Source organism: Onychomys torridus, chromosome 1 (genome assembly GCF_903995425.1).
Source record: "Onychomys torridus chromosome 1, mOncTor1.1, whole genome shotgun sequence".
Classification (NCBI taxonomy): domain Eukaryota; kingdom Metazoa; phylum Chordata; class Mammalia; order Rodentia; family Cricetidae; genus Onychomys; species Onychomys torridus.
Window position 1 is genome coordinate 165,911,667 of NC_050443.1, and position 17,950 is coordinate 165,929,616.

The 17,950-nt window shown below is 53.2% G+C and overlaps 1 protein-coding gene across 2 annotated transcripts in view; it reads right to left on the minus strand.

The window, feature by feature from the left end:
- Positions 1-17,950, minus strand: part of Sh3pxd2a (SH3 and PX domains 2A) — a 160,511-nt gene that overhangs the window by 79,542 nt on the left and 63,019 nt on the right. For both annotated transcript variants that reach the window (XM_036171892.1, XM_036171883.1), the window contains exon 5: positions 4,401-4,429. In XM_036171892.1, the coding sequence (XP_036027785.1) occupies positions 4,401-4,429 (29 nt within the window). The remainder of the gene's footprint in view (positions 1-4,400; positions 4,430-17,950) is intronic.

The following is a 17,950-nucleotide window of genomic DNA, read 5'->3' on the forward strand; positions in this document are numbered from 1 at the left end:
TTGAGGCATGTGCGGGTGCAAACCTTACAGCCAAGGTTTCAAGGTGTTGGGAGATGGTCAGTCGGTAAGCAAGAACATGCACAAGACACCTAAACTAGCAGCAGGGAAGGAGCCGAGATCTGAGAGGGCGAGGTTGTGGCGGCTTCTCTGAGATGGTAAACAACACAGCAAAAATCTCAAGAGGGAGCCAGCCATGGGGAAAATGGAGGCCGAGGGTACTGGCAAGAACAAACGCCATGCAAAGGAATGAGCTTGATGTCTGAGGAACGAGGATGATTAAGTGGCTGAACAGGTTTGACTGGGTGGGGCGTGTGCTGGGGTAGAGCCCAGGTCAGAAAGGCAGCGGGGGGTCAATTATGCCAGAAAAAGGAGTTGCTCTTCACCGAATGGAAGTCCCCTGGGGAATTTCAGCAGGTTTGGAATGCACTTTAAGAGTGCCCCCTGGTGGTGCTACGAGGGGTGGCAACTGCAGGGGGCAAAGGTGGAAGCCAAGGGGCTATTTGGACAGCTGGGGTCTTCCTGGAGAGGTGGAGGGGACAGGGAGAGGTGGGTGGACCTGGAAGTCCAGTTGATAGGCAGAGGACGGGAGGGCCCGAGTCCTGGCAAGGAAAGATGTAGAAAGGAGCGGGTATGGGGGGAGAGATGCAGATAAAGGTCAGACCACGCCATCCTCTGTCCAAGGTCAAATGCCACCACCCCCAAGAGGCTGTAAACCACCTGACATTGTTCTTCCCCAGCTCTGCCCAAGCCTTGCTTTTTGGGGGGAGTGGGGGTGGCGGGTCTTTCCAACTGAAGCAGCAGCTCTCACCTCAAAAGGGATGGTTCATTCCAGAGCTGAATATGAGTAACCACAGCCCAAGGACAACAATCCAGGTTCCCCAGTAACATGTTCCAAGGAGGCAGCAATTCTGTGAACTGCTTATAGTGACGGGAGGAGTAAAGAAAGTCACAGAGTCACACACTTTTCAAATGCACCGAGTACATCAGGTCGGCAGGCAACAGGTGCATAGGGAAGGGGGTGGGGTGGGGCTCTGCTATAGGCTTCAGAAATATCTGACAGTACCCTTAGCCCTTTGGTTGGTGGCAACTAGGATTCTGTTCATATATTCCAAATATTTACCTAATGGTCACAAAAATGTCACATACAGAAGGAGGCAATAAATGGCCATTGACAAGGCCAAAGATGAGCCAAGACAGTTAGACTCTGGACTTGCAACATTCCAACCTCTCCACACCACTGATGTTCCATCCAGTCAATCAGCCCTTGCCGCCACAGCTTCTTTCTAGGAATTCTAGAAATAGTTCATAGTCTCATGTAACCAACACTGGCCTTGAGCTTACTGTAGAGCCAAGGATGCCTCTCGACTTCTACCTATGCTTCCTGAGTGGTGAGGTTGCAGGCACGTACCACCAAACTGGGTTTATTCAGTGCCAGGATTAAATCTAAGGTATTGAACATGCTAAGTGAGCACTCTGACCCCAGCTCTGCCTCAGAAGTCCTAAGTGACATGCACCTGCTCTCTGAGCACGAGACAGAGGACAACCTGGCCCCTATGGCCAGACAAGTCTCTAGAAGAGTGTCCTCGCTCGTTTCCATCATCATCAAGGGTCTTGTGAGGTAGAGCAAGCTTTGGAGCAAGGCTGGAAAGCAAAGACAATAAACGGGACCCACCTACTCCGTGTGAGCGACCCTGAGAGGCTCCACTGTAGAGCAGGGGTAAGCTCTAAACCTGGACCCTGATTCTGCATGTGCCCAGAGCCAGGGGCCATCACCAGACTGCAGTTTTAGGTTTCTTCTTGCAAAAGCCACCATGTGGAGTGGCCGAGCAGAACATGAAGGAACACATGTAAAGTTCAGGCCACTGAGCGCTCACTCAGTAACAGTGGCTAGCCCTTCAGGACTCTTTCTCTGCTGCAGGCAATGATCTAACCACACTCACAGATATCAACTGATATCATTACTGCCCTGAAAGTGTGTGTTAGAGTTCTCCAGAGAAACAGGCCAACATGATATGCATATAGAGAAAAAATTATTTTTGAAATTGGCTCATGTGACTTTGGAAGCTTAGTGAGCACCAAGTCTGTGATGAGGGAGGCCAGGCAGGAGAGCTGTAGTCAAGTCCAAAGGCAAGCTACAGCAGAGCTCCTGGTTGGCATGTTGGGGTGTGTGTGTGTGTGTGTGTGTGTGTGTGTGTGTGTGTGTTCCATTAAGGCCTTCCATCAATTGGATAAGGTCCACCTGGTTGGCATGTTGGTGTGTGTGTGTGTGTGTGTGTGTGTGTGTGTGTGTGTGTGTGTTCCATTAAGGCCTTCCATCAATTGGATAAGGTCCACCCACATTAGAGAGGGTAATGGGATTTATTCAGGGTTCACTGATTTAAATGTTAATTTCATTAAACAACAACAACATCACAGAAACACACAAATGAAAAGCCCTCACCAAGCACCATGGCCCATCTAAGGACATTCAAAGATAACGGTCTAAAGAGAAATAGTTAACCACCACAAAGTGGATGTAAATGTCCCTAATTTACAAAGACAGACTAGGTCCCGGAGAGGGAGGAGTCTCCCATGAGTCACAGGGGAAAGAGCCTGGCTCCCCATGCCTAATGCCTGGCTCCAGCCTGCCATTTTAACCAGGACATTAAGTGGCCATTACCATAAGCATACCAATGTAAATTAAATTTCCTCATCCATCCTTTTCCTGGATGGAGATGGAAGGCAGAGAAACTGAAGAGGCAGCTTGAGTGGGGGTACGGGGAGTGGGCAGGACCCCTAACTTAAAACAGGAGGCCCACAAGGATAATGGCTATCCACTACTGCTATAGTATCATACAGTACTCTACGGAGTATTATACACATATCATTACATAGTATTATGATTTTATTATGTGCTAAGGGCTAGTCTATATTACATGAGGCAGGCATTCTCGTCATTATTGTTTTAAGCATAATGAAGAAAATGCAACAAAAACTTCCCAAAGCCAAACAGGAAGCTGGAGTTCCGAGTGAAGGCGTGCGCTAGACTTGAAGAGGTTCCGGGCAGGTGTCTTGGTTATCACAACTCCAGTTCTCCCTTCGGGCTGGGGCCAGCAGCGTTGACAACAAAACTTTTCAGGCTCCTCACCCCCCTTTCCACAAAAAGAAATGCCCTTCTCTGCAGTGCTTACCCGAGAAAACTGGCACAGCTGTCAGTCATGGGTACACCACATCCTACCCCACAACTAAGCACACAAGCATGCTTGCACAGGCTTCGGCCTATAGCTCACAGAGGACACCCAGCCTATGCACGGTTATCAGCAGGACCACCCAGGTCCGCACAACCCAACACATGGCCTCCCACATACAGACACAAGATAGCATTTGTACACACAACACATCCAAACCTATATTTACAAGGACACAGAATACAATTACTTCCACCTCAATTCCCACCCATCCCGGCGGCAGGCAAGCCTCTACTTCTCTACTTGGCCCACAGTCCCCCCCTCTTGAGATAGAGGGGCTTTGAACACATCCCCAAGGGGCAGGCTCTTCAGGAGACTGTCCATGACTTCCCACTACAACACATACAGGAGACACACGTGCCAACGTAGCTCGCTCTGTCTGCCTCAGCCCTGCACCCCAAAACGCGCCACATTAACTTTAAAAGATCATCCTCCCCCAACTAACTACACCCCACCCACGCCCAGGCGTGTGCCATTTGGGAAAGCCTCCCCCACCTAGAAAGAATCTTCTTGGACCCTCCGGGACGGCGCCGGAGAACAACCTCGCCCTTGCTTGGGGAGCCCCTACACCTGCCGCTCCCCGCCTCGCCCCCCCTCCGTCCCTCCCCCGCGCGCCCACTACGCCTCTGCAAGCCACTCTCGGCTGCAGCGGACCCCCACAACCTTGAGCAGCGCAAGCTCACAGCTGGGGGAGAGTTCGGGCCAGTGGTAAGGTGCAGCAAACACAAGTCTCTCAAGAGCAACCAACCCCTTCTCAGTCCCCTCTCACTTTCCCACGCAGAAGACCCTGCGTGTCCACAAACTCTTCCACCGCAGCGCGAAGGATGAACGGGAAAGCCACAGGATTACCCAGCAGTGGCTCCTGCAGCTGGGGTGCAGGATCCGGCTGCAGATGCTGCAGGGGCTTAGGCCCTTTCCGAGACACCCCCTACCCCGTGCACCCTACTCCCATTAAGGAGTCAGAGGGACTAAGGAGGAGAATGAGGTGTGAGTGGTAGAGAACTTAAGAGAGCAAGGGACAGGGAAGGGGCAATGGATGCGTCCCCCGACAGGCAGGACCACAGTGGCGCAGGCCAGAAAGACACCCCCCCTCCCCAAAGTCCTGCGCAGGGATCAGAGAGACGCGTGCATGCAGCTAGGAGGTCAGAAAGAAAAGCGCCGAGACTCCCTTACCTGATTTCCTCTTGGAACTGCCATAATCTCTGAAAAAGAAACAACAACAAATAGACATGGTTAGGCCGGCGGGGACGCGGGGCTGCAGCTATGGGGGCGCCTACCGGCGGGCTGCGGACGCTCCCAGCGCCTGTGCTCATGTGATGCCGGGGCTCGGCGAGCCGCGCGCTCCGCAGTTGCACGCACTGCGCGTTGCGATACCCGCCCGCGGCCCCGGCAGCCCGGCCTCCCTACGGCAGGACCAGCCTCCTCGCCCCGCCCTGCCGCTCCGCAGCCCGCACCCCGACCGCGCCCCGGCCTGCCCAAAGGGGCTCACCTTTCCCTAATCCTCAACAGATTCGAGAGAGCTATCAGATTCCAGCGGGCCTGCCAAACTGGGAAACTGAGGCTACCAGGTGGGTGGGTGATCGCTAGAACCCAGGCTCTGACCATTTTGCGTTGCTAGCCCAGCAGCGATTTCCCCAGCACGCCCTCATTCCTGCAATTAGTTTGGACCCTTTGATTCAATGCTGTCCTCCCCACCCACCCACCCACGGCGCCCTTCAGGCACACTAGCTGCTTTAAACCACTCCATCTTTTGGGACTGGCACAAGTAATGGGCAAACATGGCCTGCAGGAACATAGCACCTGTAGTTCTTTATCTTTAAAGGCTGACACTGGGCCTTCTCTTCTGGGCACTCTGCAGAGGTACCTAGGAAGCTGGGAGTGGTAGAAATGGAGACTGAGCTTCTAAAGGTAGCACTGGGTTCTAATCTGTCACTTGAAATAACTGCTGGTACCCATAGTCATACAGCCCCTCCTTCCTTCCTTCTGCCCTGAATGGACAGCTTGGAGTCTGCCCAGTTCTGATCTCCGGGTCCCCGTAGAGCTACACTCAGTATCAGGCAGAGGCAGGCTTCCCAAAGCTGGCTGTTCCTCCTGTACCTTCCATCCCCCCCAGTCTCATGGAATTCCTAAAATCCGCAGTCTGATAATGCTCAAGAAACAGCATAGAAGCCAGCTTGGGACTTATCTGGAGACAAGAGGAACTGCCCTCCCGGTCCCTGAGGACCAAAGAAAATGCCACTTGCTACCTATTTTTGGCCAAGCAAACTAGTTAGCTGGATCTGCTCCCCGGAGGAGGGTCTCATTGAGAAGGGCAGGCAGGCAGCCCATAGGGAGAGACTCTCCCATCCAGATCCCAGAGATCCTGAAGGAATGGCCTTAGGCAACAGGAAAGTCGATTAGCAGCGGGGGCGGGGCCTGGGAAGCTGCACTTCTTGTTTCTATTGAGATAGCCTCACTATGTAGTCCAGGCTGGCCTTGAACTTTTGCTTGCCTCTGCCTCCTGAGGGCTGGAATGAATGACATGTGCCCCCCCCTTCTCGTCCAGTTTGGAACCCCCAGTGAATGAGATGAAGCTCATTGTGAGGAAGGGCTTGTGGTTCATAAGTCCCCAGGAAGAATAAAAGCTGCAGTGCCCGTGGGCAGAGGGTGCACTGTTAGGAAAGGTGGAGAGCTGGGCTTGGCACACAAATGTGTATCTCTCAGAGGGAAGACTTTCTTCCTGCTCCATTGATGTGCTGGCTAGCTTTATGTCAACTTGACACAAGATAAAAATCATCTGAGAGGAGAGAGCCTCAACTGAGAAAAGGCCTCCATAAGACCAGGCTGCAGGCAAGCCTGTAGGGCACGTTCCTAATTAGTGATTGATGGGGGAGTGTCCAGCCATGGTGGGTGGGGCCAACTCTGGGATGATGGTCCTGGGTTCTATACCAAAGCAGACTGAGCAAGCCATGAGAAGCAAGCCAGTAAGTAGCACTCCTCCACGGCCTCTGCATCAGCTCCTGCCGCCAGGTTCCTGCCCTGTTTGAGTTCCTGTCCTGACTTCCTCCAATGATGTGCAAGAGTGAGCCAAATAAACTCTTTCCAATTCACTCATGGTGTTTCATGAGGAATAGTACCCAAAGTAGGACACTTGCTGAAGCAGAAGGAGAACTGGGAGAGACGAGTCCTAGCCCTCCTCCCAGTGCCCCCTGATGTTCAGATGTAGGAGAACCCCCAGCACGGAAAGCATTATTATGCAGTGGCTCTTTCACACCCAGAGAGGAATTCTTTTCCCAAGATTTTTCACCGAGGCTGACCAAGGGGAAGGGCAGGACGTGGTTGGCAATTCAGAGCCACCATTTCCCCAAAGGGCTTGCTGGGTTCTAGAACTCCACAGTCCACTGGCCATTCCCAAGGCTGCCAGTGGCCAAGCAGGAGCGGCTCCCTCGCTTCAATGGCTTCTCCATGCTGAAGGCTGCTGAGGCAGTGGGGAGGCAGGCAAGCTGTCCCCATGGGACAGAGGAACGAAGCATGGTGAAGCTCAGGCTGACCATTCCATAGAATCATCTAGAAAGCTGGCTAGAAATCCAGGGTGGAGCCACCCACACCTACTTGGCTGTCTTGTGTTTCCAACAAGCTTCCTTGGGATTCTGAGGCTGAGCCAGGGTTGCGTAAGCACCGGGACCCAGCCACTCCCTCAGGATAGTTGTGTGAAGTAGGAGGAAAGTGTTGGAATTTCCCCAAAAGCTTACAGACAGAACCTCTGGCCTTGCTCCGCCATCAGCCCTCCACCCAGGGTTCCTGGACCTCTCTCCTTTCAGGTGAGAAGGGTAAGGCCAAAACCAGTCTATAGGTGGCTGTGGTTGGGTTGAGCCCCAAACCGGGAACCCGGGTTGAGCTCTCAGGCTACACTAACTCTCAAGCCCCACCCTCCTGGAGCTGTGGGTGCAGGAGCAGAGGGCAGAACCCTGGGGCCTGACAAACACCTGGGTAGAAGGGGAGACTGGGTCTTGACAGCGGCGGCAGCTGGGTCACAAATGAACGGGAGGGTGGCAGGTAGAGGAATCCATAAGGTGCCTGGCTTCCAGCCCAGGACGGTTCTTCCCTAATAGGAAATTCTCGGAGGTTTCCGGTCGGGCACCTTTCTGCAAAGCCACTTGGTATTTTTAACTGCTGAATGTGCTGAGAAGCAGCTTAGGTATCTGGGACTCCCCCATCCCTCACATACCAGACCAGGAAAGAAAAGGCAGGACTCCCCCACCGCGGGCACACCCACCTGTCACTGCCCCTCAATCAGCTCTGGCCTGACAGGAGAGCGGGGACCCAGTGTTGGGGTCAAATTCCCCCTCACTCAATTGTGGTCTTCTGCTGGTGCTGACAGTTGCTGCCCTGACAAGGCCCCACTCCCTGGAAGTCACAGTCTAGCCTGCCTCTGACTTGCTGCTGAGTCACTGGGTCCCAGGGAGCCACAGGAAGGAGCAGAGGAGGGAGGGCCAGGCTAGCATCTCCCTTGATGCCAGAAGCTAATGTGATTGGAAAGGCCTCCCAGGCTCCATCAGACTGTCAGGGGCGACAACAGGCACCAAGTGTACTAAGAAACTGGAACACTGTACTGGTGGGGAGCACACTGGGACCAGTGGTGGGCAGTAGGAGAGAAGCCTGAGCCCCCCTTCAGCTCTCTATCTGTGTCTGCAAAAGGAGAGTCACTGTCTATCTCTGGGCCCTTTCTGGGGAGAAGCAATTGAGCTCACGTGAGGCCAAAGCCTCCGGTTCAAAGCTAGGCTGCTTGCTGTGGTGGTGACCCGGAACTAGTTCAGTCCTGAACTTCTCCACCCAGAGGACGAGGACAGTCACAGCCAGCCACAGCCACAGAGCCAACTCAAAGGCTTTGGGGAGGATGGAGTACACAGTGTTGTTGCACGGACTATTCGGGAAGCCAAGCAACAGCCACCCCTGGGAGTTCAATGAGTGACGGACACAACCCGTACGTGCAGCACTGTTCTGTGGCTGGGGTCCCCAGGGTGAACAAAAAGGAGAAAGTCAGCTGGGCATAAGCAATCATTTCTCTGCCTCCTGTGTGGATACATTGGAACCAGGGGCTTCAAGATGAGGCCCTCGACTCCCCCACCATCATGGGCTGGCTATACCTGTGAGCCCAAAGAAACCTTTAAATTGCTTTTTCTGTGGGATTTTATCATAGCCCGAGGAAAAGTAAAACAAAACAAAACAAAACAAAAAACAGTTCCTCTCCCTATACCACACTCTTGGAGATTCCTAGCATTTGGTCTTCAGTGCTGAGGCAGGTGGAGCTGATGTTAACCCACTTTACGGATGGGGAGACTAAGGTCCGAAGGGAGCAAGAGGCGGGATCCCTGGGATTCCGGGGTTAGACAGATAGTCCTGACCCACAGTGCTCCAGTGGGACTGCACCAGGACCTAAGAACTGGACTGCAAAGAGAGGACACACCGCCGGCCAGCTTTGGACTCTTGCTGGGAAAAGGTCACCCCTGTCCATCAAGGTTATCAGTGTGAAAGAGAAGCCAGGAAGAGTGGCTGAGGCCTGTGACAGAAGAGTCAGGGGAGTTAAGCTCAGGGGTGGCCGTGAGGAAGGTTGCTGTATCCTTGGTAGGCAGAATCTGGCTGCAGCAGCCCACAGCCTCCTTTCCTCTCTCCTTCCTTCCCATCAGCGAGCGCCTTGGCACGGGAGCGCAGGCTAGCACTTCCATCCCAATGCTGTCTGCCGGCTGACTTTGGCTGCACGGCCTGGGGTGCCCGTCTGCAGGTCCGCGGCTGCTGCTAAGACCTGCGCAGGAGAAGCAGACTCCGTGGCAGATGGCTGGCTTGGGGTGACTTTGAGAGCTAGGGCACAGGCACTCACTCCTTAGACTAGGTGGACTGGGGAGATTGCTTCGGATATAACTTTGGCTGAGGAGAGCTCAATCTAGTCCAGGAGAGACTGTGGTGATCTCAACCACTCATCCTGTAAGCTCTGGAAGCTGCTGCCCTGTGACCTTAGGGCCCTTTTAGGCAGGCACAGGAGAACCTGATTCACAGGTCTGTGGTGCAGGTGACTACCAACAGTACACAATCCAAGGTGGGAGCTAACATTTCCAGACAACCAAGACTCCAGGCACAACAGAGATCCTGGGCTGAAAGAGGGTACCCTCAAAGACAAGGCCCTTTTAATCCCAGGACAGGACAGGAACAAGGGGGAAGGTTCTAGAAACAGGAACAAGCAGCTCACAACAAAGGAAAAATGGATCTGGTAGTGTGTGAACAGGAGGTCTGGCGAAGGGCCAGGATGGATGGAGTTTGAAGGTCCAGCTGTGAAATCCAGGAGTGACCGGGGGCAAGGGGGACGTGCACCGAGTCCAGCTGGAGGGACTCTTTTAGGACTAGGAAAGGTAGATAACTGGAAGATGGAGGCAGGAGAGAGGCTGTGACAGTGCGGCCCTAAATCAACTAACCTGGTTCTGGGCTCTGCTCTGCCATCAGGACTGATGGCCCTGGACAAGCCACTTTTTTGGAGACAAGGTTTCTCTGTGTAGCTTTGGCACCTTTCCTGGAACTCACTCTGTAGCCCAGGCTAGCCTCAAACTCACAGAGATCCGCCTGACTCTGCCTCCTGAGTGCTGGGATTAAAGGCGTGTGCCACCACCCCTCAGCTGAGATGCGTTTCTTAATTGGCAGGGGCATTTTAAAAACACTGACGAGTCTGGGCTTCCATTCCTCCACTTCTAGAAGGAGGCTACTCTGAGTAGCAGACAGAGCTGCTGCGAGACTCGGATTCTGCAAGAGAGCCACAGAGAAAGAAGGAATGTGTTTTCTTCTAGAAGCCTAATGAGAGTATCTGAGCAAAGGGGACCCCAGGTCAGCTGAGGTCTGCAGAGCTCTGGGAGCTGTCCCCCACCCCCCGCCCCGCCCCGCCCCGCCCCATAGCCTGGAGCTGGGTTTCTGTTCTGACTTTTGAAAGCCTTTGCACAGCATGGTCTCAAGAGGCAGCGACCTCCAGGCAAAACAGAGGGAGCATGGATGCCATCTATGCCCCCATCTGTGTCCTGGTCCAAACTGCTGCACTGAAGGCTCTTGTGTCCAACAAGAATCTGGCCTTTCTCCGCAGGGCCTGCCTTTTCCAGGCTTCTGAGAATGGGCCCCATTGTGACCATGTGGATTACCCAGAGAGGCCAGATTCCTGCTCTGGGGGAAAAAGCTGAATTCCTCGGGGGAAGAAAGGGGTCTTGGGTCCTCCAGCCTGTGTCCTAGAGGGGCTGGATGCTATGACCATCATAGACCTCAGAAGATACCCCCCCCCACACACACACAGAGTTTGCTCTGTCTCCTGAGCTTCCCAAAGAGTCTCTGCTGCTCTATCCACAGAGAAAAGCCAAAGTGCTGTCTGCCTGCCTCCTCTGGCTTGTCCCACCACAGTGGGCACAGGCCCTGAGTATGTCTGACACTCAGGCATGGCTCCACAATGTCTGGGCCTCAGAGCAACTAGTGAGGAGAGAGGATGGATGGGTTCAAAGCCTGGTCCAGCCATCTGCCTGCCACTCTGTAGCTCCCTGAACCTTCAGTTATAAAGGAGCTGCACCAATTCTTGCTTTGCCAAGTCGTGGGGGTCAAGATGGACAATGTGCAAAGCTCTTAGTATTCATGCTAAGGTGGAAAAGGCTGCAACGTGGATAAGATTCCAACAGAAAGTGTGGCCTCACAAAAAGATCACTAGACCCGGCCCTATCCTCCACCATGCCAGCTTAGGGTCATGAGCACAAACAGACCTTGATTCTGCCAATGCACCTTCCAAGGAGTCCGACCCAGTGGAAGACTCTAACAAGCAGTCTACGGATGAGGTCGGGGAGGAAGAATCACAAAGCTGAGCTCAGGACAGGGGACGTGGGGCAGGCCCACTGCCATGGAGGAGTACAAGTTCCCCCTTAAGGTACCTGACATCCCGTTGCCGACTTTGCCTGCTACCTCTTGGCCATAGGTGATTCATGGATTTCTAAAGGATGTAGAAGAGTCAGGGACAAAATACAGCGATGGGTTCAACTCCGAAGTCCCCACAGAGGATGTCAAAGAGGCTCTTCCATGTTTGGAAGTGTTCTCTGTCCTTTGTTCATGTATCCTACATCCACCCATCCTCCATCGTCATCCATGTCCATCCATTTTACATCTGCTGCCATTTACCCACCAACCTCCCATCCATGTCCATCCATCAACCACCCATCCATGTCCATCCATCAACCTCCCATCCATGTCCATCCATCAACCTCCCATCCATGTCCATCCATCAACCTCCCATCCATGTCCATCCATCAACCTCCCATCCATGTCCATCCGTCAACCTCCCATCCATCTTCCATCTTCTACCCTTCATCTGTCACACAGCTGTTATCTATCTAATGTCCACTCTTCACCCACATCTTAACTGAGAGGTTGTCATGGACTTGTTCCCATGCCTGAAGCATGAGTGTGGTCCAAGAAACACTGTCTTGCCTTAAAATGCACACCATCTAGTTAGTAAGTGAAGACAAACATCTAAGGAAAGAAAGCAAAGAACTCAATTTGTGATTGGACACCTTAAAGTTTTGTCAAGAGTTTACTGTGTGGGGCTGGAGAGATGGCTCCGAGGTTAAGAGCACTGGCTGCTTTTCCAGAGGTCCTGAGTTCAGTTTCCAGCAACCATGTGGCTCATAACCATCTGTAATGAGATCTGGCGCCCTCTTCTGGCCTACAGGCAGAATAACACTGTATACATTTAAAAAAAATCTTTAAAAAAAAAAGTTTACTGTATAGGAATTCCCAGGGTGGTGAGGTCAGAGTGGCCTGGGGTAGTCAGGAAGAGGGGCTTAGAGGAGGGAAGCACTGAGGCTTAGATCAGACAAGAGGAAACTTGGGGTGATGTGGTACATGAACACAGGGGAGGGAGAGGGAGAGGAGCAGGAAGGGGCCCTAAAGGAGGACCACAGTGGCTAGTGACTTCTTTACTGACCAGCTCTTCCCACAGCTCTTTTTGCAGAGAAGTTTCCTCCTAGATTGAAACATTCCATCCTACAGAGATGCTCCTTCAGACAGAAAGTAAGGAATTCAAAGAGCTTCAAGAAGTTCCTGAAACTGATCAGACTCACTAGGCCCCTCCCTCCAAGAGGAAACAGTAAAGAGCCACTCTCAGACAAGCCAAACCACAAAGAAGAAAGAGTTTGGGCAAGCAGCCTGGAGCCGCCTAAAAGGACACTCTTCAACCTGCTGAGCTGCCTGCAGGCTGTGCAGGGTGCTCCAGGCTTCCAGCTTTCGTGAGCTGTCACCCATGCTGGGGTGGGCTTTGGTGATGCAGCTGTCTTTGAGTCATTTCTGCTCACTGGTTCACAAAGTTGGACTATGGTAGTATCTGTCATGGGCTTACTATCTGGAGTGAATAGATAATGTGTTCTGTTTCCTCAGGAAAAAAAATCAGTCACACACACAGCTCTGAATGTCATTATTTCTAAAGTGATGAGACTCAGAGGACACACCTCCCTGGGGAGAGAAAGAGTAAGTGAATGGGCATAATGAAAAGTTGAGTTAGCTCCTAGGCCCAGTTCAGCTCAACCCTCCTTCCCCTCCGTCTCCACTGCTGGCCACTCCGCACTGGCCCAGTGGCTATCCAGATGGAGGCTTTTCAGGGGAGCCAAGATCCACAGGCAAGCTGTTAACAGCATCTGGGACAGATGGCCAAAGGTGGGCACTGAGGGAAGACGGGGAGGTTAGGGCTGCTAGAGAGGAGAATCCTGGGAGGGATGTGGGAAAAGTAGCCAGGGTGAAATGATGGGCCATTTTCACAGACAGGAAGAAATACAGGCTCTGTGGGTAAAGCCGCTTTGCCAAGACCACAGGATTGCTGGGTCACAGAGTTGGGCCCCTGAGACACCTAGCATATGGTTGCGGTTCCTACTGCCTTCCGGGTCCCCAGGAATCTCCTCTGCTGTGAGCCCAAAAGGCCTCTTGGGGGCTTCTGGATCCCAGGCAACAGGAATGAATGCCAAGTCTAGATGTCTTCACTGTGGCAGGCCAAGAGGCGGCCTTAATGAGGCAGCTCCACAAAGGGACAGGCGGCCGCCACATTGCACACAGTGGGCTCCAAATGCAGGCCAGGGGCGCACAGCCAAGGGCCTGTGTTGCTGGGGGAACTTGGGGAAGAGCCTCCCCAGGGCAGCTTGGGGGCTTCCCAGTGACCCAACAACTGTATGTGCGACATTTCTGAGCATGCCTAAGTGGGAAAGGCTTGCCGGAACTCTGATGGACCCCAACGGCCGGTCCAGCATGGGTCACAAGACCTAGATTTCCGGTCTAGCTTTGCCGGAACAGGCAATACCAGTCTTTTCTGTGCCTCAGTCTCCAGGATTTAAACAGGGTTCCATCAGCTCTGGGTCTCATGCAGACTGCTTCCCTCAGGCTCTGCCTAGACAGGGGCAGGAATGGTGGCAGGCACTACTGAGCCACCCTCCCCATCTCCAGTAAACACTGCTTTCTCAACGGCGGGGAGACGCGGGAGAACCCATCATAGTGTCACTGTTACCGATCCCCTCATCGAAAAGATCCTTGTATCTGTCAAGCAAGCACTTCCACCATGCAGCCTCAGAACCAAGTCCTTGTCCTGGACAGTGCCTGTGTGGTGGAGGTGCTCAACCCCATTTAATACAGGGCCATCAGAAGGCTGCTCCCCACCACAGCCCTCCCTGTAGATGGGCCCCAAGGATTCTCCAAGGTGCCTGCCCTCCCGGACTGGGAATCTGAATCTGTTAGATCTCTTCCTGCTCAGCCCTGTACCTGGCACACCAGCAGTTCAGCCTGGGCGTGCTGGCCTCTTCCAGGCGGCACGGACCTCAAGCCCTGAGGCAGTACCAGTCTAGTCTCTGCTAGGTAGGGGTCAACCTTCTTGGTAGCACCAACTAGCTGCTTTTCTCAGTGTCTGCTGAGTACCACTGGGTGCCAGTGAGTACCCACTGGGTTCGAGGGGCCTCAGGTTGAAATCCACACACTCACTCCTTGCCTCTGGGGAATGGAGGAGCTGGGGATGAGAGCTGGGAGGAAGATGCCAAGGTGGCTATGACCAAGAAGGGAAGACAGGTGAATTGGGGCGAGGGGCTGAACGGGGAGGAGAGTAGGGTGAGAGGGCCCTGAGGTCAGAGCTGGGGAGGTAGGCTCCCCAGGAGTAGGTCCCTGGTGGGGCTTAGAGAGTTACCCTTAGCACAGTGGAAGGTCGCCCATGTCGTACTCACTCAGACCTTTGGAGCACCCTCCCATTGCTGTGTGCCAGCGGGCTCTGTGTGGGCTGAGGGGGTGCTGGGCACTTCTGCAGGCAGGCGGGCTACCTGTGGATGGAGCCACCGCTTCCTTCAGGGTTAACACCATTAACACTGGCTGTCTCCCTCTTCCCCACTGGAGTCCTCTCCCAAAGGAACTGCAAGAACTGGGCGTGACGGATGACAAGCCAAGATACCATCTCTCTTGGGGTTACTTTGTCTCAAGTGGTATTCACCACAAGGTCCTTGGAGTCATGGTCTGGACCTGATGGTACACAGGCATACATGCAAGCAAAATGCCCATATAATAACAACAACAACAACAACAACAACAACACCACAAGCTTCAAAGAGAGTGGTAAAAAACGCTCTGAAACTGGATGGCAATGACGGCTGCATAATTGGAACTGTGTTATCAAATCAGTTGTACACTTAAAGCAATTTGAAAGGCTGGATGCAGCTTAGTGGTAGAGCACTCGCTGAGTAAACGCAAGGTCCTGGGTTCCATACCCAGAACCATAAGAAAAAAGTGAATTTAATAATATGTAAATCATACACCATTAAGGTCATATGGGAGAACCCCCGCCCTCTGACTCACCATTGAGCTAGGCTCTTCAGGCTAACAGCCTGTCACAATGAAAATTCTAGTCTGGGTGCGACCTGAAGTCACCTGGACGCACTCCTGACCACCAGTCCCAGTAACAAGTGAGCTGGCAACCTGCCAGAGAGCAGGATGGGATTGATTATGGTTGGTGGGAGGAGGACTAGATTTTTCTGGGAGCTTCCAGGAACAGGCTCCCTGTGTCTGACAGCACCACCAGATGGCGCCCATCCTTAGGGCGTCATCTCAGAGCAAGACGCAGGGGCTCTGGAGGCCAGAGGAAAGGTCTCCAGAAGCACCTTTAGGGTCTCCATAGACATGCGCCTTTTGGATGGGGGTATAGCCAGTTGCCTTATTTGTAGAAGGGATCGCTAGCTTCACAGAGTACCAACAGTTAAAACAGTACCATTGCAGGTGGCTGTAATACTCTGTGTTACCACCAGGTGGCAAAAGATACACATACACAGATCTGAAGTGAGGCACTGATTCCAAGCATCCCAGTTAAGCTGGTGCTCAGTCAGCTTACAGACTTCTAAGGGAAAGGATCATGGGGTTTTCACAGAGCTTGTCCCTTGATCTGGGGTTGTGCCTATTAGTTTTCCAGTTCTCACAGCCATTAGACGTGAGCTGTTGTACACTTGGACCACTGCAATAACCACCTACTTCTGACACAGGATATCCCAGCCAAGGGGAACCCAGAGATCCCAGATTCTGTCACCATATCTGATGCCAAAGTGTCAACATAGCTAGTTACTGCCTTGCACCCACCTTCTCTCAGAACACTTCTTCCTAAGGCTCCTTCGGAGACAGCCTCTTTCCTGAGGTTTTCTGTGACTTCCTCTGGCCTGGGTGCCTCCTGCTACCTACTTGAGTAGCTTGCTCTACCTCAGTCTCGTCTTGAATGCCCTCTCCTTATGGAAGCCTCTGGCCACATGACCAGGCTAGCCTGTTGCTGTGGATGGCCCTGAACTTGCGAACCTACACAACCACTTCTCCCTATCCCACTAGATTGATCAGCAGCTGTCACTGTTACAAGGGCCTTGGGACTTACACAGTTCTTAGGTACCACCTGGGTGGAGGAGGAGCTGGGGTTCCGCTGGTACCTGTGATGCTCTGATACCTTTCATAAGGTGAACCCATCCCCTGTGTGTGCTTTCCTTCCTCAAACCGTGAATTCTCTTGGTAGGGACTAAGCCTCAGACTTCAGCCCCCCAGCCTCACACTGTAAATGGTCAACTGGTGGAGAGCCTCCTGTCTGGTGTCAGCAGAGAAGGCGAGCCACAGGAGCCTAAGACCCAGTTAAAGTTCTGTTCTGGTTGGACTGTCCCTGAGAGGTCACCGTTCAGGGAGTTACATCCAGAGTAGCCAGCAATGGTGAGAATAAGGCTTTGGGGTCTGAGGGGAAAGGGGTTCACCTGTCTAGCTAGAGATGCCTGCAGGGCAGAGCTCACCTATCCAGCTGGAGATGCCTGCAGGGTGGAGCTTACCTATCCAGCTGGAGATGCCTGGGGCAGGGCTCACCTATCCAGCTGGAGATGCCTAATGGGGGTGAGGGGTTCACTTGTCTAGCTAGAGGTGCCTGGGGGGGGGAGCTCCCCTATCCAGCTGGAGATGCCTGGGGGGGGGGAGGCTCACCTATCCAGCTGGAGATGCCTGGGGGCAGGGAGGCTCACCTATCCAGCTGGAGATGCCTGGGGGCAGGGAGGCTCACCTATCCAGCTGGAGATTCCTCTCTTGGACCCATAGCCCTTAGGTCCAGCTGGCTCTCTTGCCTACTTCTATGAAGAGGTTGTCTGTGCATTACCAGTGACACTGGATGGGTTGCTGGAAGGACAGTGTGGCCCATGTCCCTGGCTAGATGACTGATGAGCAGAGCTGCCTAGCTGAGGGTCTAACCAGGACACAGCCCAGCACAGGGTGAGGCTGGCTCTCTACCCCAATTCCCAAGCCAGTGACCAGCTGGGTTCCTAACCTCCCAAGAGAAGACCCTAGAGCTGAGGGCTCTGTGAGATGCCCCCAAACACTAACCTCCAGCTAGGCCCAGTTCCATTTCCATTTCTTAGTTTATCCGTCTATACAAGATGGTGGGAGGTACCTTTGGAACCTGAGGTCTGAAGAGAAGTGATCCACTGAAGGTCACAGCAGAGCTGGGTTCTGATTCTATTTCGATAATTAACTTAATGAAAGACCCCAACCCAGTGGTAGCCTTGAGCCTTGAGTTCATTGGTCCGTGTGGTTCTTGGCATACAGTAGATGCTCAATAAATACCTACGCATAAAGGGAGACTGAAGAAGAGACTCTCCATGGCTCTTTCTAACACCTTCCATTTCCCTCCCAGGGAGAGGTTGGGAAGAGGAGAGGTAAGCACCTGGGACATGCCCCACACTCAGCCTCCATCACTCTAACCAGCCCATGCTACAGCTGTACAACTTACAGGAAAGCGAAGGCCATGTTGGAGGCTACTGCCATCAAGTCCCTGCTGCCAGCCACAATTCAGCCTGGACTCTAAGATGTCACAGGTAAACTGACTCAATGTCTTGTAAGTAGGCCTGGAGTTCCAATGTATTGGTGGAATTATTAAGGCCACTCCACGTAGTTAAAAGGGAGGTTTATTTTGTGGGCTAACTTACAAATGAAGTGGTAGGCTGCAGGGTCTGGCAAAGGTATAACGTAGTCCGGCAGTGTTCTATGGAGAACTCTGCTCGGTCTACCTCCAGCGTCCAGGGTCCGGGAACCAAGCGCGAGACCTCTTCCTGATCCTCGGTCTTCCGCTCCCTCCTCTGCCCCGCCTTGTGGGCGTGATCATTACTGAAGCCTCAATGGGGGTTGGAACTTCCAGGCCAATGCTGGGATGGCTATCC